Here is a 20,084-nt window from a genome sequence, read left to right as displayed (position 1 = left end):
ATACCAAGAGTTACTAAAATGGAACATACTTTATGCGGTCAGGCCCCTTCTCTCCGCGAAAGCTTCTCCCTCACCATCTACACATTTTAGCGTCGTCACATGTTTGAATTTGCTCGTTTGTACACGTTAATGTTCCTCTCGTACAAATGTCAATTGCCATGCGCACGAACACCAAATCCGCGTACTGCCTCTTTCAAAGACAATCGAAGCCGGCGTAGCAGGTCGACATATAGATTGAGGTATTATTATAGCTGATTTCTCCATTTATTCTAACTCAAATATCTTTCCTTTTTTATAAATTTATCTATATAAGAAGAAAAATTAAGTCCGGTTTTGTGCACTCCTGGTCAACGCTTTCGAATAAGAGCCTATTTATATAGTACAACCCCTAAAACAATCATGAGCGTAAGAAGCTGTAGCACTCCCGCTGACCCAAAAAGCCGACCCCTGCAGCAATCAACCGAAGTCGGGTTCTTACAGCTCCCATATTTTTGCGACAATCACATCTACCATGGACTCTGCCCAGTCTCAGAGGATTGCCTAGATGGTAAGCTGCTGGGTTTAAAATTTTCGATACTTATATAGCCAATGGAATGCTGATAATATCCAAAAGATGACGAACAACTAATCGCCTCATTTGAAAATGCCAAAAACCGTCTCTATAAAATCCAATCGACCTTAAAGTGTATCTCAATTCTTATCTTCTTTCTATCTGTTGGCTGTGGAGCTGGGCCCACACTATTCTCTAAAGGTTCTCGGGAATGGCAGCTTTTTCAATGCTTTATTATTGTTGGTTGTTGGGTCGGTATTTTTGCCGTTACCATCTCAGTTTACGACTGGGCGCATATAGTTGCGCGGTGTGAAAAACGGAAGCTACATGGTATTGATGTCTGGAAGAAAAGGAATATACTATCAGAGAGTGCTTGGTGGGACTTTGTGGCTGTGGCCTTTTTGACCGCATGGTCTGCTGGGTTCGTCTTGGGCGGTTGGTCGTCAATGTAAACATATAAAGGCGCTCTGTATTGGTGCGTTGATGCATTTCAAGGCGCAATGGCGAAGACGCTCTATAAATGAATATACATAACCAAGGCCCCTATATACATGACTGTAATCTGCGCATGTTGCCTGTTTTAGTTATTGTGAAGAATGGTACCTATCGATAATACCCGATCGAGGTCGTGTTGACTTTGTTGTATTTCTATATCTGGCACCATAGAGGGTAAAGGCTACTTAAGTACCACTTAGGTGCTTACTTAGGTACTCAAAGTAAATGAAGACGTGCAAACTAGAAGATATTTCTTTAGTTAGAGAGAAAGAATTCCCTTAGGCAAGGAGGTATGATGTGCATTGTGTATTATATTAGCTTTGTTAGATGTCAGCCGGCGATCCCGAGCTATACGGCTGTTGGTTGGTGCATAACGCCGCCCTGAAACGAACCAAGGCTAGCAGCTCCGCACTATGGCGCCGTTAAGACCGTCTTTAAAACCGCCTTTCTGCGGTTCTGGAACCTGCAAGGACGGCATGGAATGGCCGCTAGTTGCGTGTGTATACAAGTGAATATCGGGGCGGGCGGCATGCAGAAAAACAATAATACCCCTGGCCTGTTAGTTAGTCAAATCGTTAGCTGGCTGCCAAAATAGAAATATCGACCAGACCGGACAGGACTGGACTGTGACTAAGCCATGTGAAGTAGTCAAGAATTTCTGCATGAAACGATTTCTGATCCTGTATTCTTCTCCTTCTTCTCCTTCTTACCTCAGTCTGAATACTATCTTCTTCCACAAACCACCGAAAGCCCCAAGGGAACAACGATAACCGTCTAGCTCCTCATCGAAGAGGAAAACCAGGGACTTGTTCTCTGTAACCGTGTCGGATCGAAGGTTTGTTCTAGCTGTGCTGTTTGTCGTTCTCGTAGATTCTTCTGTCCTGTCCTGTCCTGTTTGCCAGCTGCTTTGGCTGTTTGAGGGCAGGTGGGAGGTGTTTTACTTGGTTCTTTTTTTTGCCTCAGAAAAAATTTGTCTTTACTAACACACCACCTGGCCATCCACAGAACCTGCTCCACTCCATCTACACTTCACCACCACCATCAGCAGAAGCCATAAAACCGAACTGCAGGCTCTTCCATCAGCGCTCACTTGCATCCTCTGCCGGTACTCGTACAGTCGTCTGAAAAGCAAGGATCCAGACTGTGAAAGAGATCCTGAGAGAAGAATTAGACCTCGGGTGTTTTTTTCTCCTCGTTTTTACAGCTCCACCCTAGAAACCCTCACCAGAACCAAGCGGGGACTTCTCTGTCCACGAAGATTGTTCATGCATTTGCACCCAAGGACCTTTTCATCACCATCATTTTGCAATTCCAGTTGGAATCCGACCAAGACCTGTCGGAAGCGTTTGCAGATTTTTTGTAGTGGTTAAAAAGAGCCTTTTTTACACTTTTGAATATTCAAACCCCAAAACTGCACCGGCAGCCTCGTTCTCGGCAGCAGTACCCAGATACTTGACGATTTCAATCGAAGTAAGTTTCCGCCCCTCTCTTCTCCCCTTTCCATTCCTTAGATAGGGTCGAGTCGACCAACCTGGATAGCAGTTGCTGACCTTTTTCACTCAGGTGTCTCGCATGTCATCTTGGATTGCTAGAGTTATCATTCCTATACGAACCGGACCGCTTTTACGTACCTGATAATCCTATATTTATACCGTCAAGATGGCTGTAAGTCCCACAGATGTCTCTTCGTTATCACATATATTTTTTTCTGGTGGGGCAACATTGCCATTAGTCATGGAAATACTAATTTGGATGCCATGAATAGACTGTGAATATCAGACGGGATGTCACCGACCCCTTTTACCGTTACAAAATGGAGAAGCTCCAATCTAAGGTACATAACCTCCTTCGTGTCTGTCAGCTGCCCTGTATGGAACATTAATAACTAATAAAAAAATACAGATTGAGGGTAAAGGTAACGGTATCAAGAGCGTCATTGTCAACCTCCCGAGCGTTGCCAACTCCTTGGCTCGCCCTCCTATCTATGTCGTCAAGTACTTCGGGTTCGAACTCGGTGCTCAGACCAACACCGGTGACCATGACCGCTGGATAATAAACGGCGCTCACGAGGCCACTAAGCTTCAGGAATTGCTTGATGGTTTCATCACCAAGTTCGTCCTCTGCAAGGAATGCCAAAATCCCGAAACCGATCTTTCCATCAGCAAGGATCAGAACATCATTCGGAACTGCAAGGCCTGTGGTCAACGCACTAAGGTCGATCCACGCCTCAAGCTTTCCGGTTATATCCTGAAGAACCCACCACAGAAGGACAAGAAGGAGAAGAAGGATAAGAAAGAGAAGAAGAAGGCTAAGGCCAATGGCGAGGAAAACAAGGAGGGTAGTAACTCCGAGGAAGAAGCCGGCAAGAACGGGAATGGTCATGTCGTCCCAACCTCCAACCTCGATCAGTATAACGCCGAAGCTGGGTCTGATGACGAGTTTACGCGTGTCATCAACGACGCTGCCAAGGATATCAGCGCTGGCGATGGTGCCGATGCCTTCACCATTGATACTTCCGAGAAGGCCATGAAGGAACGTCAGAAGAATGAGCTCACCAGTGCCGTCGAGAAATTGACGATGGGTGGGAACGACGAAGACGAGGAAGAAGATGGTGGGAATGGCCCTTATGACCAATTCGCCGCTTGGTTCGATGAACAAGCCAAGGAGCTTGGTGGCGTCGCCAAAGTCGACGATATCGAGATCTACAAGAAGCTTTCGGAGCTTGGTCTTGACCGCAAGCATAAGACACTCCAAGTTCTCGCGCAGACCCTCTTCGACGAAAATGTCGCCAAGCAGATTGGACCAAGGGCCGGGTTACTCAAGAAGCTCGTCGCTAGCGACCGTCATGAGAAAGCCTTCATGGGTGGAATTGAACGTTTGGTTGGAAAGCAATACCCCAAGTTGATTTCTACTATGCCAAACATCCTCCTCCCAATCTATGACAAAGAGATTATTAGCGAGGATGCTATCCTCAAGTGGGGCAGCAAGGCCAACAAGCGATATGTTGACACTGCCACCAGCAAGAAGGTTAAGGCCGCCTCAGAGCCTTTCTTGACCTGGCTCCAAGAAGCAGACGAGGATGATAGTGATGAGGAAGAGGAAGACGACGAGTAAAGAATAAACTTTTGAAAGTAAGATTGACTCTGGGATTGGGGTTGAATCCATTTTCCGAAGGACACGAACCAGATTGACAGTATTTTGTTTCTTCTTGTATCTTTATCCAACGATCCTTACCGCAACGTTTGTTTTGCTGTAATATTCTTCTAGGTCATGGTTTTCTGCGGTGACCTCGGTGCCTTTCTGATAACTCTGATTGCTGCATCGACCCTTCCTCTTTAAATGATTCTTACCATGTATGGAAATTACTCACTTTACTATTCCACTCGTTAAACGTATAACCGCGAATAAAACTTTTTTGAATTAACTAGTTACTTAAATACTCTAAATTTAAATGAAAATGCCATAACCATCTAAGCTAATCTTTCCATAGTACAAATGCATGTATGCATGCAAAAAAAAACCTAATCAACTACTTGCCTCCGCCGCTTGCGAGAACCACTGGCGTAATGCTGTCGAAAGCATTCCCGGAAGATCCTCAATCCGCCGAATTATTAGGTAATAGTTAAATGGGAAGGTGTCCATGTATCTCTTAACCTGCAGCTTCGGCCCCTTTCCGTCTCCTTGGTCTGTAAACGTAGCTTCTTTCATATCCAAGATGGAAGAAGAACCTTTGGATGTCGTATTTGTATCCCCGCTAATCGCACCGCTAGTAGCATCGATAATCACAAATATCAAGACAATCTTTTCGAAGTGTGCTAGTCTGACTAGTCGCTGAATCTCCTGATGGTCCTCGCAGATACCGTCCGAGATAATGAGTTCTAATTGCCATAGATCGGATTGTGAATTTGTTTGTCTTGCTTCACGGAATAGTCTGATGGATGTATCAACGAGTGATCTCATATTTGTCTTTGTCTGTCCAAAGGTCAATCCTGCGAAGACGTTGGCACCGGCTTGTGCTGTAAACGGTTGTTCGAAAGGATGAACAAGTTTTGTGGATTCTCCGAATGAAACCATGGATATCTGTCCGACTTCTAGGTGTGACAAAGCTCTAGCGACTAGGGCAATTGACTCGAATGTAAGTTCTATACATCGACTTTCGGACATTGACTTTGAATCATCAAGTGCGATCATGACTTGGTATTGGCGTTTTGAGGGTTTAGTACGACGCATCCAAATCTTGTCCTTTTTGTAATCTGAGGCGATGTAAGGTATTATTCGTTTCATGTTGAGCCTCTTTCCTGTGCGGTAATCACCTCGGAGTTTGGTGGATAACGTGGGTTCGAGGATTAAACGGAGTTGCTCGGTGAGACTGAGGGAGAGGACTCTAGTTTTGTTTTCGTAGAGTTTCCAGAGCGAGTGGGCCTCCTCGTTATAGGTTGACAATGTGGAAGAAGGCTCTAGGGATTTGGGGTTTTCGGCGGCTTCGTCATCATCTAATTCCATATCGATATCTAGTGGTTCCGCATTTTCGTTCTTAGAGCCGCCAACGAGACGAGGTGCATCGACCTCCATGGCAGCATCGGGGTCTTCCTTCGAATTTGAAGCAGCATTGGGTGCTGTATCGTCGGTTTCTTGGGGTCCTTCTTGGAATGCTCCTTGTTCTTCGACCGGTTTACCGTCTGTTCCCTCGACATTGCTATTGTCCGTAACTTCCTCGCCACCCTCCCCGGTCGGCTCGGTTTGATCGGGAGCTGAATCTATAACCATCGACTCATCTATTGCATGCGCTTCTTCGGTTGCTGCGGCACCCAATGCTTGAGTTGATGGTTTTTTATCGTCCTCGCCGACGTGCTCAAACTGGGATTGCTTTTGTTCCTACAAAACCAATATTAGAAAGTGTTATGGCTTGGAAAATTGTAAATAAGTTAGCTTACCTCTAGATTTTGAACATCATCCTTTGGTCCTTGGCTTGTCTCTGAGTCCAAAATCTCCATTGGAGTACGGTGGACTTTTTCTAACAAGTCTCCCAGTTTCTTCAATCCGTTTTCTATCCGTTGCTCGTTCGGTTGCATTTCATTTTGACCTTGTCCTGGACGGTATTCGGCTTTTCCAGAATCCCCTTTACCCTCGACGGCGTTAGAAGCGGAATTGTCTTGGCCTGTATCATTCTGATTGTCTATTTCCATATTCTCTTGAGCCGAAGTTGGATCTAGATCATTATCGGTGTCATCAGATGATTTTGCTGCCGCGGCCTTTGCGTTAGGTGGGACAGTGGAGCCATTCTGCGCGTCCTCAATAGAGTCCTCAGTAGGCTGCTGGAGCGAGTCCTCCCCTTCCTCGTCGGCATCTTTCTCTTTCTCTTTCTCTTCACCCTCTGATTCCGCTGCTTCATCCAATTCGTCCGCTATTTTTGCATCATAGTCGCCCATTTCCTCGTCTTCTTCATCATCCGAGTTCTGGCGTTCAAGCTCTGTCTTGTCAAAAGGCTTATCGAGTGGATCTTCTTCTCCATCCTCGCCTTCAGAAAGATCGCCTTCTTCCTCGCCATCTTCTTGGTCCATCTCGTCAAGATTGAAGTCGTCTGATATGTCAAGTCTTTCAACTTCCGGAATGTGTTCGTTGATATTGTCCGAGTTTTTGTTTTCAACGGCATCGGATTCATCTTCTGCTTCTGCTTCTGCTTCTGAATTGGCGTCGGCATCGTCATCGAGTTCCATTTCTTTATTCTCAAGATTTTTGGCATCTTTCTGCGGCTTCTCATCCTTCTTTGACTTTTCCTGATTAGAAGTCGCATTTTCTTCCTGTTTCCCGTCGCCACCTGAATCGACCTCTTCTTTAGGTTCTTCCGCCGGGTTGTCCCAGAAGTCTTTATCAAGAGAGTCAAGCCCATGACTATCATCAACCTTGCCCATTTCATCCGTAGCATCCTCCTCCTCACCCTCTTCACCATCACCCTCCTCATCAGACTTCTCATCCCCGGATTCTGATAATCCGTCGATATCATCGTTCTCAACAGCATTTTCCTGAGCATCGTACTCCTTTGGCTTTCCTTCTTCTTTCTGATTAGCAAGCTCTGATAGATCCTCGTCTGGCGCAATATCGTTGCTGATGTCCTCTTCTCCTTCTCCATCGCCGAGACCAGTGCCGCTTTCGACCTGACCGGGTCCACCGGCTTCTGCAGAACCATCGGATGGAGCACAGAACCCACTTGTTCCAATACTTATCACGAAGTTGGAGAGAATATGTGTAAGTCTGCAAAGACCTCTATGGAAATCAAGACGCTGTAGGAGCTCTTGTCGGCAGATGCTCTCATACTCGATGATGATTGGTGACATTAAACGCAAAAGTGAACGAAGAGCAACTGGGTTCTCCGTCATTGCCTCGCGTAGTTTTGGGGCAAGAGCTTCTAATTGGTTGGCAATTGCGGCGGAGCTAGATGAAGCTCTTGAGGCGAGAAGTTTCTCATGTTCGAAAAGAACAATTTTGTCTGAGCCACCAACCTTCTTTGCTAGGGTTTCATCGATCGCCTCTGGCTGTAATTGTGCAAGGATCATATCACATAGGTTCCGAATTTCATTGTCAGCAGAGGTAATAGCGTTTTCACTCGGATGCTTGGGCACGCCGTTCCCATTTGCTATAGGAGTCTGCTCGTTGGTCGGAATCCAAGGTTGGAGATAGTTGACGATATGCCGTAACTTGGCATTTGAATTTCCGAAGGCGATGAGTTCGGCTTGCATTCCCCTGAACCCATCAATTATTTCTCTGGTGATATCATTCTGCCGTGGCATGGTGATACTCGAAAAGGTCTTCGGACAAGCAGCAAATGATTGCGATGATTCTAAAGTCCATTTCTCCCACTTTGAAAGCATTCCTTGAAGCTCGCCGTATTGGTCTCCGGGGACAAACTTGGCTTCGGCTTCAACGACCTTTAAGGCAAACTGGATATTCGCTTGAATCCAGCCGAGATTTTGAGAAAGAGCTTTGGGGTCTGATAGAGCATGTGCAGTAACTAGGCCCGAGGAAGTAGTACCGTTGTCATTACAGAGAACTAGTAGGTACCCTATGAGCTCTTCCAAACGATGGAAAGCCATTAGGTGCGATGCAAGAGTCTTTCTCTGATTTACCACCATAGAAAGGCCGTGTTCAAAATACTTGGCTCCCCGAACAAAGTCAGGGACTGGCACATCGGCGGGTAGGTTCATCATAACACCTCTAGTCTTTGATAGATTATCAAGGGTCGCAACAAGGATGTCATCAACCTCCCCAACCCTCGTTTGGAAAGATTTCCCTTTGAATTCCGGGGCCAACCCAAGGATTTGTTCCGTAGACGACTGTCCCGCAAGTTCTTTCTGACTAAGGTTTGACTTGAACCCCATCTGGCGAAGAGATTTGAGAGCTTCGCTGACGGCTTTGCGTTTAGCGTCTTGGAGTCTCCGAATTTCGACTGTATTCTCTTTCGTTAGCTTCGATGGAGTAGCATCACGAAGTTCTTGGGCACGTTGTAGAATATGATCTGAGAACTGGTCGACGAGAGTGAATGCAGATTGGGTGGGTGCTATGGAGCTATAAATTTGTTGCATTTTGGTCACCGTCGATGTGATGTTGGAATGTCTTGCAGGTCGTGACTCCCAGTTAGTTATAGAAGTCGCACAAAGGGTCCTATCGGCGTCTGATGCCTGCTCAAAGAGACGAGGGGATGTCATTAGTGGGGAAATTTCGAGTTTGCTCAAGTCAGCCACCTTGGCTATTGTGGAAACGGAAGTAGAGAGGACGGCTCTATATTTCTTGACAACTTTGTAAAGCTGGTAATGAGACCTTCGGGTCGATTCTTTCAAAGCATTGATATTCGTATCCTTCCAGGATGCTAACAGAATTACTTCTCTCATATCCTTTTCAAGTTTGGTTCTCTCTGTAGAAGTATGCTCTAAGGCAGGTTTGAGGTATTGGAGATGAAGTTGGTGGACGTTATGGACAGTACTTTTGAGGGCTTGAGCGTGACCCGAGGGACTGTAATCGAGTTGTCTTGCGACTGCCTTGATTAGATTCAACCGACTTTGGAACTCTCCGATGCTCGACTGTCTTAGAAAAGTACTCAAAGTTTCTGCAAGAGAAATTCGGATAGTTGAGATATCGTCTTCCTCGACATCAACTGCTGTCTTGATGGCTTTGTAGATATGGAACCACCAGGTCGACGCTCGGTTTCGAGAAGAAGTTTCTTCCTGGGCGAACAAACTAGACCAAGTCTGCAACTCTAGTTTTCTCCAGCTAACGATTAGGTTGGTCAAATTATCTTGATGGGAGGCCAAGGAATATTCCTTGCTGGCCACTTGTTCCCACTGATGAAGTGCCGCGTGTAATCCTTCTAACTTCGCTAGAACGCTGTTAACTGGTGTTTTCAGCGGGAGTCCCAAAGTTTCCACGGTTCTATCGTTGACGTCTCTTAAAATGTCGTTCTCAGGCCAAAGAGCTATTAGATCTGCAATTTTCGCTTTTATTCCAGTAAGAAGCTCAACAACAGTTCTGACTTCTGTGGGGTTCTCGTCTTTATAAAAATTGAATGAATTTTTAGACGATCGGTTCAGCCAGGTTTCGGCATCCGAGATGTCAAGTAACATAGAAGGAACAAAGCTCTCCATCTCCCCTGGGGCGATGTAAATGCCCTCTTCAGATTTTTTCAACTGGGTTCCGAAATCTCGCTGGAGGGAGGCAATTTCAATCCCGTCCGCCAAAGTGCCGACGAATATGGCTGCGTGTAGTTCAGAAACTTGACTAGCTAGGGCCTGGACATCCAAGTTATTCTTCGGCTTTGGTGCATCCGTCTTTGGACTGCCTTCAGAGAACATTTCCATAACGCCAGCTTCATCGTCATCAGGGTCAACGACTTCGAGCCCCTTGAAGTGGTACATCTTGGTGGCTTCCTCTCTTTCCCTTGCATCATCACGCTCCTTCCTCTCCCAGAGTTTTAGGATACGAGCGAAAGTATTGTCAAGAAGCCTAAACTCTGCATCAGTGAAGGATGTCAAGCCTTCGACCTTGGCTCTAAGAGCTAAAGCGCGAAGCGATCGAAGCTCTGGTTCACTTGATTTTGAGGTTCTGGTTCCCATCTTCTCAGAAATAGCCGTTGGGGAGAGAGTACCCGGTGTAAAGATATATTTTGAACCACTTGTCCTCGAAGTATCAGCCTCACAGGCAATGGTAATTCCAAACTCGAGCGCTGAAACGAATTCCGCCACAATAACGGTTATATCTTCGAAAGCGTCGTCTTGAATCGCCAGCTGTTGGAGGATTTGTCTGACATTTTCCCTGATGGCCTGACCCGCCGCAACTACATCCGAGTTACCTGAAGCGAGGTTTTGGACAAATCTTTGAACCTGTTGCCCGTTGATAAGAGCAACAGTTCGTTGAAGAAGATGGCGTAGCGGCTCAAAGTTTGTTTGTTGAGAACGTTGAAACAATGAAATTCCGGTATCCCAAGTTACGGCTTCGATTTTTTGCTGTAGACGTCTCGTCCGTGCGTTATCGCGGGATCCATTTAATATCTCTGTCACTACTTCAAGACTTGAGAGTTCAGCTTGAAGGCTCTGTTGTCTATGCTGGAAAAGCTGGAAGTTCAAGCGTTCTTGTAGCGCAGGGTCATAAGGATGCGCTGGGACGAGAAGTTTAAGGCACCCAATGGCGTATTGGATCCATGCTAGGCCACGATTTATCCTTTCAGTCCCATCTTTCTGCTCTGTTTGAAGCAATGCCCTAAGTGATGGAATCAAAAAATTCGAGATTATGATAGTCCATCTTTCATCTGATCCTTGCTTTCCAGATTCAAGAAGTCTTAGGAGGGACTCGGGTGATTTGAGATCACTGGATAACAATGAAACCCCGGTACCTGAGAACAAGTCTTGGTGACATTTGCAGATCTATTTCTAGTTAGTCTTATATAGTCCCGAGATTCTTGAGGTTAAATTTGTTGTCAGCTTACGGAAGAAATATTTTCAAGGAGTAGATTATCAAACTCCCTCCAGTATTCGGTAGTATTGTTTACTATTGTCAAAACATATTGTTTTCCGAGTGTTTGGAGATCTGATTGGATTGTACTGTAGCCTCCAATATCCGTCGCTTGAACATGGTCGCTATTGGAAAATTAGTATTTTTTTTCCTATTCGGGAAGAAATGGAATTGACTAACCTAGTCAGCAGAATGTTCTTAACGAATGAGCCATAATATTCGTCTGAGGCGAGTGACCTCTTCAAATCGAGCATATCGGTATGAGTTGTCAACCCGAAGATAGTGTTAAACCTGAGATTTTGTGGTGTGTCTTCGAGTTTCTAGTTAGCGCCTATAAGCTCTTGCTAAAAGATCTCGAGTGTCTTACTATTCAAACCCAAATATCCCAAAAGCCCAGACAATTTCTGCGTCGGGTAGCCGGAGTAGTAGCTCAAGGCTATGATGTCCTCGGTCTGGTAACAATTAGTAAGAAAGGATTCTCTACATGGCACCAAAAATGATTCGCTCACCTTCAAGTCCGAGCCAGCAGAGTTCATAGTAGCGAGCAGCTGCATTCTCAAAATCATATCAAATCCATCCTGGAAAGAATGAACCGCTGTAACACTTGAGTTGCTGATCAAGCTGACAGCTTCGTCAAACTCAGTTATCGGAAGGTTGTTGGTAGAATCAGAAGTTCGTATCTGTTCAAATGCTTTCATGAAAGATAGCCTCAACTGCAAAATCTGTGCATTTGGCTGAACCATCCCCTGCGAGGCTTCATCAAACCTTTGGGCGACAGCTTTCAGCTGCCTTAAGGAAACCATTCCATTATCCGATTGGGGCATCGACACCCGCAAAGCTTTCCATAACCTTATCCAAGAAAACCCAGAACCTAGGCCATACTCTCTGATCAAGTTTTGGATCGAACGTTGGATTTTGTGCATCGTAGCGTCTGGCCAAACCCCAGAGATAGTATTAAGAAATGCTTTGATTCTGTCAGAGCAAGCTTGGAAGATCAAACCGTCGAGCTCACGACCTTCAAGGATGAAACCCAAGAAAAGTAAAAGTTCATAGAACGGCGTGAGGTTTATACAATTAACTTTCAATAGGATATGGTCGAGGTCTATTTGGCCAAGCCATAACCAGATTGTATGATTCAAGGTTGATAGGAATTCCAACAGTGCAAGGCGAGCTTCTTTGTCAATATTATCTGGCAGTCCATCCTTAGCATGGTTTGCACCACTCGCTGCGCGAAGGCGTCGCTGGTTCTTCAAAATGTCAATTATTTTGATTAGCTGGCTCTGACTCTTAGCAGAGGACAGGGCAACTTCGTAAAGGTCGCTAAGGATGGTTGCGATCTTCTGTGAGCCTACTCGGCGGCAATCTGTCTCTAGAATATGAATGTTGGAGAGAGCATGAAGCGACTATAGAATTATCGTTAGCAATGCACATTGATCCTTTACTGGAATATACTCGCCTCATTCTCAGTGAATTCAAAATCAAGGCTAAGCTTGGTGCAAAGTTGGGTTTTAAACTCAAGCAACAGTTTCCCCACGGACTGATTTTTAACTTCTTGAAAGGTGGCTACCGCTTTTTCCGTGGTCTCGATGAGGGAAACGTTAGATTTGGGTAAGTTTTGACCTAGCCAAGGGGCTATCATGGGAACCAGACGAATAGGAGCCTCTTCGAAAATATGATAGAGCCAAGTACCAAAACGTTCGGGGTCAGTATTAAGCGCGTGTCGAACGAGATAGTCAACCCGAGTAAATGTTCTCGCTGTAGATTGATCAACCAAGTTCAACAACTTGGACTGGTTCAGACTCCAATCTTCGGTATCTTCTTCTACGGAAGGAACAAATATCTCGATTGACCGATTGCGCATGGCCCTTGACAGTTCCCCATTTCGAGGATCCATGGTCAAGAAAAGTCTAAAATCTGGATGAGGAATGATAACTCTACCCCCGCCGTCGGCAGAAGTATGCTCATGGAGAAATAGAGCTCCTTTAGTCTCGAGCAAGGAATTGATACGATCCAGGACGGATGGGTTGCAAAGGTTTGCATTATCCAAAATGACCCAGTGTCCATTTTCAACGGCACGAACCAAAGCACCATCATACCACGCGAATGACACATTGCTCCTCTGGTCCTTTTCCGATAAGACTCTCACCAGCGTCTGAAGATGCTGTTGGATCCTTTCAAGACACTCGGATGGAAAAGAAGCACATGATTCTAAAGTCGTCTGTGCTATGCTGATGATTCCTTCCAAATTTTGGTAGGTCGGTTCCCACCGATGCAAGCTATCTGCCAGCACAAGAGCTGCTTGAGGCACCCCGTTACCAGCGAGACTGCATTCAACGATAAGTGTTTCCAAATCAGAATGAAGTAGTTGCACAACCGTTCTTGCTAATCTAAAGGGGTCCTCTTGTTCATAGCCACCAATAACATCTGATGTTTCCGTGTCGTTATTAAGCGGGATGACTTCAAGATGTGCCCCGACCGACTTTGCTAGAACTTCTACCATGCTCGACTTCCCCGAACCAGGTGCACCGACCAAGAGGCAAGGCCAGCGGTTATTGATTCCATTCAAAATAGTTTCTAAGATGGAAAGTTGACGGGGTAGGAATTCAACGCGGTCAATCTTCTGGGAGTTTCGGGTCTTCCTTCTCTGGCTCAGAGCATTTCCAACTTGGACATTACTCGGAGAAAGTCTGACAAACCCGGCTTGTATGTCAAGATTCAGTTCAGATCCAAAGACCTTTTTGAATATTGCGTTGACTTTCAATACATCCTCCTCACTCCGAAACCTGTGACTGACGATGGCTCTAAAATATTGCTCAAGCGTTTTTCGTGCAGGCAGTGGCGTTTCCCGTGCCGTAATTTCAAGCCATCTTAAGGTATCACGAAGGTTAAACTCCCACGGGGCGCCGGATACACCGAATGATTTGTCTTGGGTAAGTCCCTTAGAGAGCTGACTCGAAAACTCGACAATCTTAGCATAGTCCTCCGCGTCAAAATTCGGGAACGTATGTTGTGAAATGGCCAATAAGTCCTCTTGCTGAAGACTACGGATATAGACGACTGTAAATCTGTTAACAAATGAAGCCGGTAAACCCTTTCGTCCATTTCCTTGGTGGTGTGGGTTCTGCGCTGCGAATAGTCTGAAACCCGGGTGGCAGTGGAAAGTTTTCCCGAGCTCTGGAATGTAGACAGTTTTTCGATGATCAAGACATGAGTTCAAGCCTTCTAGGACTGACTGGGACGCCAGATTCATTTCGTCGAGAAGAACCCATTGCCCAGTTTGCATAGCCTGTAAGAAAGGCGCTTCTCTGAAGACGAAGGTTCCAACGGCACCATTTTCTGCAGGAACATCACTTCCAAATAGATCCATCATATCAGTCTCCTCAGAAAGATTGATTCTGACTAGAGGAATACCAACAACAGCGGCTAATGCTGTAATTAAACTTGTCTTACCGACGCCAGGTGCACCTTCGAGAAGAATTGGTTTAGATAGCTGCATAGCGCGCATGACACGCATTGCATTCAAGCTGGTTGTCGATGCATTAAAATCGAAAGGAACCCTTCCCATGTCCGAAATTGTACGAGGGAGTGCGAAGTCCCCGACTTGGAAAGCTTCAGGTGAGACCTGAACGCTGGTGGCCTCGAGGAAACCCAAGTCGAAATGCTTCCCAAGGAGGGTAGAAAGATGAGAAATGCATTTCCGTCTCTCGAGCTCGACTTGCTCTAGGGGTACTGACAAAAGAGCTGCGGGATTGGAGCCAAGGGTGTCTACATAGACCATAAGAGCACCTTGAAAAACAACAGTCAAAGGCTCACCCTCAACCTTATTGCAGAACTGAATCCAACTAATGATGTCCCTGATAGATACCGATCCGTCTTTACCGACTCGGAAAGTCTGGTTAAACCAAAAGCCAAACTTAACCATCGCTGGCGCATATCCTTTATACGCTGTAACCAATTTGGTTTCGGTGATCTGTAGAACGTCATCAAAGTCATACATCGGCGGGACCCAGATTTCAGTGAAACGATTTCGCAAAGCAGGAGATAGCTCCTTTTTTCCATAGTCGCCACCAGGGTTCATTGTTGCAAAAAACTGGAACTCTGGGTGAGCAGTTATTTTTGCATCTTCATACCCTTTCTCGGCTAAGAAGATTTCTCGCTCGGGTTCAAGAACACTGTTGAGCCTTTCCAAAACACTGTCCTCTGCTAGAGATATTTCATCGAGGAGGAAGAGATCGCCTTTCCTCATTGCGCCAACGAGACTTCCATCCACCCACTCGAAGAGTTGACTCGCTTGAGCGCGTAAGCCGTGAATGTAGTTGAGAACTTCTTGGGGAATGTCCTTTTTAGCCTCCAATTGCAATTGATCGTAGGCTCGAAGTAGCTCTTTCAAATCGCCTTGGATTTGGCTGGGCAAATATGTAGAAAAGAAATTCTGCAGGCTTTGGAGCAATTGCTGTGTAACCTCCGCTCGATTTCTCAAAGGCCGGTAAGCTCCAATAATATCACCAGTTTCAGTGTTCATATGGGCGTTGACAGTCTCAAGATTTTTGCGGAGAGCAAGAGCTAAAAGCTGGCAGACTGTTGTCTTTCCGCAACCAGTTTCACCCACAAGAAGAACAGGTTCATTTTTCACAATAGCTCTTTCAAGTAGCGCGTATAGTCGAGCCATTGCCTTTGTCCAAACAACATCATCTCCTTGACTTCCAAAGTCGGGAGGAGGCCTATTATACAGAATTTCATCTGAAATCTGAACCCGTAGCTTGGTTTCAATGACTTTCTTGACGGCTAATTTTTCGTCTTGATTCCTTACACGCTCGACAAGAAGCATATAGCCATTCTGCGCAAGCTCTTCATTCGTCACAGCATCTCTGTTCGCCCACCTGAACAAATCTCTCAGAGTTGCAAAACTCTGTTTTTGTTCAAAAAGACGGGATGATTGACGGAGGACCGAAAGTTCGTTGTAGACGGTCACGATCCTAGCTGCGAATGAAGGAGCAATTTGTGTTCTCTGTTGGAGAATATCTTGCAATTCATTTTGCGGGATATCGTCAAAGTGCAGTTCGATGAATCGATTTCGGAAAGCTTTAGAAAGAGCTTTACGTCCAGCATAGAGTCCAGGTGGATTTTGGGTAGCGAAGAGCATGAAGTCTTTATGGGGCCGCACAACTTCCTGTGTTTCTGGTATAAGAATTTCTCGATTATCGTCAAGCAAACGATTCAAGGCCTCCAAAACATCGGTAGGCGCAAGGTTCAACTCGTCCAATATCACCCAACATCCCGTCCGCATCGCCTGAATAAGGGCTCCCTCCTGAAACTTTAGAGAGCCGGTAGAATCAGAAACATAGGAGCCAAGATACTCCTGTAAATCAGTATGCTCATGATTATTTATTCGGACGAACTTATGACCAGTCCTGTTGGCTAGAAACTTAATCATACTTGTTTTACCACTCGATGTGGGTCCTTGAATAAGAACGGGATATTTCCGAGTAGCAGCCGCGCGCACAAGATTGAGAAGATTCCTTTCGACATATGGTGTAATAATGTAATTTGGTTGTTCTTGGACCTCAGCGGGCCCTTTCAACATCCAGTAGTGTTTGAATTGTGTATAGTCCCCGTGGGTTGGCATCCTCGGCACTTGTTTTAAGAGACTTCTTGCGTTCGTATGATCCGCGAGCAACCTTTGTTCGATGAGTCTATGGAGTAGATTTTCGGATTCGGTTGCGAGACAGGTGAGAAACGCCATACAGAACCCCTCGTAAAGGGACCTGAGAATACCGTAGACTGGCGCAATTTCAACCACGTACGCTAGTGTACGAGCGAGGGTACGAATGCTGTACACTGGTTTCTGTCCCGCCCCGTCTACAAGTCGATTTTGATCGACCATGGCCCGAATATCGAGATACAAGTCAGTTGTCTTGGATAGAAGTTGTTCAACACCCACGCAATGGCTTTCTAAGTATGCTTTCACAATCGCGAGAACATTTGCTCGTTCACCATCCGGATTGGGGACATAAAATTCGGTAAACCTCGATCTGATACCTTGGGGTAAGTCCCGTTTTCCAACGTCAGTGGCAGGGTTCATACAGCCGAATATGCGGAAGTCTGGGTGAGCGTGTATTCTTTCGACGCCACCCTTCTCAAGTAATAACATAGATCGAGATCCAGCATCATTCATAAGATCGGCGATAGATTCCAAAGTCTCTGGAGCAGCCAAGTTCAACTCGTCTAAAAGGACCCATTCTCCATTACGAACTGCTTTGACGAGAAGGCCTTCGACGAAGTTAAATATAGCTTGCTGGGGCGAACTCTTTAATTGTGTATCGAAAGATGAAACCTGTGCAACAAATGCTTCCCATTCTGCCACAATTGATGCTTGGTTTCTAGGCTCCAACTTTCTCCGCTTTCTAGGGCTCAATATGCCATCCTCTGGATCTTCATCATCCACTGAGACAGCAAGATGTTTCTTCGCCATTTCAATAGCTTTCAGCCAGAACCGAACAACTTTCTTCCACTGTTTATGTAGGACTGCTTGGTCGAATTGATCCAAGAAAGTCAAGTTTTTCTTGGAAGGGAATGTTCTTCGGAATAGAGAATCGAAGCTTGTCGCTATTTCCATGCCTATCCGTGACAAATCCATCGGCTGGAATCCACCCATTAGATCGCTACTTTCGGTTTGCTGCGAGAAGTTGTGAACCGTTAGTTTGACGTTTAGCAGGTTTGCAAGGTGCTGTACAGCAGTCGTTTTTCCAGTTCCCGTTTCTCCGACCAGAAGCACCGGTTCAGCCGTGTTCACGCAGATGGAAACTCGTTCGAGAAGACGTAAGGCGTATTTGTGCATTGCGTATGGCATACTTTGTGGTTTTCCTTTTCGATAGTAATCTCCCTTTGCCTGGGGCCTTTTCGAAATCCTTGATCTTCCAATAGAAACCTGGGTTGTGTCGTTCTGGTAAGTTGGCAGGTAACCTTCCGTCAGGTAAGCTTCACGGGTTAGATCAAGATTGACCCCATGTGCTACGCAGTTGCTGATAATCTTCTCTTGTTTAATGTCCGAGTATTGCCCCGCGAAACAATCCATAGCTTCAATAAATATCATGTCTAGTAGATATTCGGACACAACGCCTGACCTCGAGTCCGCAGGCCTTAATTGCAAATGCAAGTCAATGCGATTGCACCAGTTGAGCAGTTCCCTTAATCCAATTTGCCGGAGGGAAGGTCCACGAAACAGCCTACCCCGAGTAGGTGATGATTGTATAGACCGTACAGAATCATATACTTTCACAAGGGTTGAAGAGAAAGGCGATAGTGAAGGGTAACGGTCATTAATAAAAGCGATAATTTCATACTGGGACGGCTGTTGGATCGACACACGGCGCCACAATCTGATGCCAACGGTGCTCAGATTTGGTGGTAGAGAATCGGCACCATCTCGTAGGCCATCAAAAGTACGAACGGTAGCTATTAGTCGAAAATTCGAGGGAGCGACAATTGTTTCCGCTCGATTCGGGATGAACAAGGTTCTACGCTGCATCAGGGGGATGAGAAGACTGAGAACTTCATTAGGCGCCTGATCTAGATCTTCTATCAAAATCCATCGACCTTCCTTGACAGCAGTAGTCAAAACGCCCGGCTTCCATTTGAAAGAACCAGGTGGCTCTGATGAAACATATGTTCCTAACAGTAGTTTTGTATCGGTCTGCTTGCCCAAATGTATGGATATCAAAGACTTTTCGCTACCAAGCAATTTTGCAATATGGTGAACATAGTGTGTCTTTCCACTGCCTTGTCTGCCTTGTATCAGAACCGGGTCGCCCGTACGGACCGCTATTGCCAACTGACTAAGGTTTTGCAAAGCAGTTGGGGTTTCGACATGGCCTTCCGGATCTCGATCACTCTCTGGAAGACGAAGGAATTGTATTCCAGCTATAGAAACAATCGAGGGAGAAGTATCGGTCGTAGAAATCACTCTTCCGTGAGATGTATTCTCAGCGAAACTGGTTCTGGCTGATTTAAGGGTAGATTGGAGCAGGTCTAATCGGCGAGCCTCATCGGTCCTGTAAATTCCAAAGTGCTATCAGTTAGACGGGATCAAATTACTCTGCTAAACATGAAAACTTTTCCTTACCAAAAAAATCTAAAGTCCACGGAAACATCATCTATCACACCGACAATTGGCTCGGTTCCACAATGCTTAACCAACAGTTCTTCAAACGCGCTATCTGCTATGTTGAGATAGAGAACGGCAATTTGAAGACTTAAATATCTAATAACCACAGAAGAATGTTCAAGTAGCGACCATATATGCTCAAGACGTGCTAAAGGTGAAAAAAGTGAAAAGTTGAACTTTAAGAGCCTCAGGAGGGCCAAGAGAATTGCCTGGATAGATTCGACAGACAAACTAGAAAGATTTTCTGTGAATACCAATGGTAATGATGTTGATTGGTTTTGGTAGAACGATGAGAAATCCTTGGTCCCACTGCCTAGTAGATAATGTTCAGCGTACGGGACCAAATATGGTGCTGTGGGTAAGAGCTCTGCCAGTCTTTGGGCGAACTCCTGGGGAGTTGTGAAGCTGGTCCATCTCGATAGGATATCTGGGAATATAGGTTCGAATGAGGTAAATACTAGAGAAGTCAGTCGGGAATCAAGAGCAATGCGCGATAGAGCGTCGAGATATATTTGGTTGTTTTCGCTCTGCAGGTTGAGAAATAGTTCCGCTGGTACAACTTGTTGAAGCAGAGGAGATTCGGCCAGAGAACGGTCGCCCAAAGTTGTAGACCACATTGTCGAATAGGTGAGCAATAGCCCTGACCATAAATCTACTGTAGTATTGATGTTGTTAGAAAAAACTTGTCATTTTGTGACAAAAATTAGTGTCGAAGTGGGTAAGTTAAGTAAGTTGGTCAGAGAAGTATACTTGTATGCTCTGAGACTAAAAAAAAAAGTTTTTGGAGATGCGACAGGGTGCCAAGACCGCAGACCCACCAGGTGGTGTTCAAGCCCCAGAGCCCTGTACAGAGGGCCGTGTGATATATCGTGTTCC

The 20,084-nt window shown here is 45.6% G+C and overlaps 3 protein-coding genes across 3 annotated transcripts; 2 read left to right on the top strand and 1 right to left on the bottom strand.

The window, feature by feature from the left end:
* Positions 1 to 399: 399 nt before the first annotated feature.
* AOL_s00043g543 (uncharacterized protein) lies at positions 400 to 1,002 on the top strand (the record flags this gene model as incomplete). Its single annotated transcript, XM_011121029.1, has 2 exons — positions 400 to 547; positions 614 to 1,002. 2 exons carry the CDS (start codon positions 400 to 402, stop codon positions 1,000 to 1,002), a joined length of 537 nt encoding a protein of 178 aa, XP_011119331.1.
* A 1,702-nt stretch (positions 1,003 to 2,704) lies between these two features.
* Positions 2,705 to 4,159, top strand: AOL_s00043g542 (uncharacterized protein; the record flags this gene model as incomplete). Its single annotated transcript, XM_011121028.1, has 3 exons — positions 2,705 to 2,710; positions 2,811 to 2,879; positions 2,948 to 4,159. The coding sequence occupies 3 exons, from the start codon at positions 2,705 to 2,707 to the stop codon at positions 4,157 to 4,159; spliced, it is 1,287 nt and encodes a 428-aa protein (XP_011119330.1).
* Positions 4,160 to 4,570: 411 nt separating this feature from the next.
* AOL_s00043g541 (uncharacterized protein) lies at positions 4,571 to 19,825 on the bottom strand (the record flags this gene model as incomplete). The annotated part of the gene is made up of 8 exons (XM_011121027.1): positions 4,571 to 5,920; positions 5,980 to 10,956; positions 11,019 to 11,169; positions 11,225 to 11,354; positions 11,412 to 11,496; positions 11,554 to 12,447; positions 12,579 to 19,095; positions 19,167 to 19,825. 8 exons carry the CDS (start codon positions 19,823 to 19,825, stop codon positions 4,571 to 4,573), a joined length of 14,763 nt encoding a protein of 4,920 aa, XP_011119329.1.
* Positions 19,826 to 20,084: the final 259 nt, after the last annotated feature.

Source organism: Orbilia oligospora (genome assembly GCF_000225545.1).
Source record: "Orbilia oligospora ATCC 24927 unplaced genomic scaffold scaffold00043, whole genome shotgun sequence".
Classification (NCBI taxonomy): Eukaryota; Fungi; Ascomycota; class Orbiliomycetes; order Orbiliales; family Orbiliaceae; genus Orbilia; species Orbilia oligospora.
The sequence above is the reverse complement of the archived record's forward strand: the minus strand, read 5'-3'. Positions and strand labels throughout refer to the sequence as shown.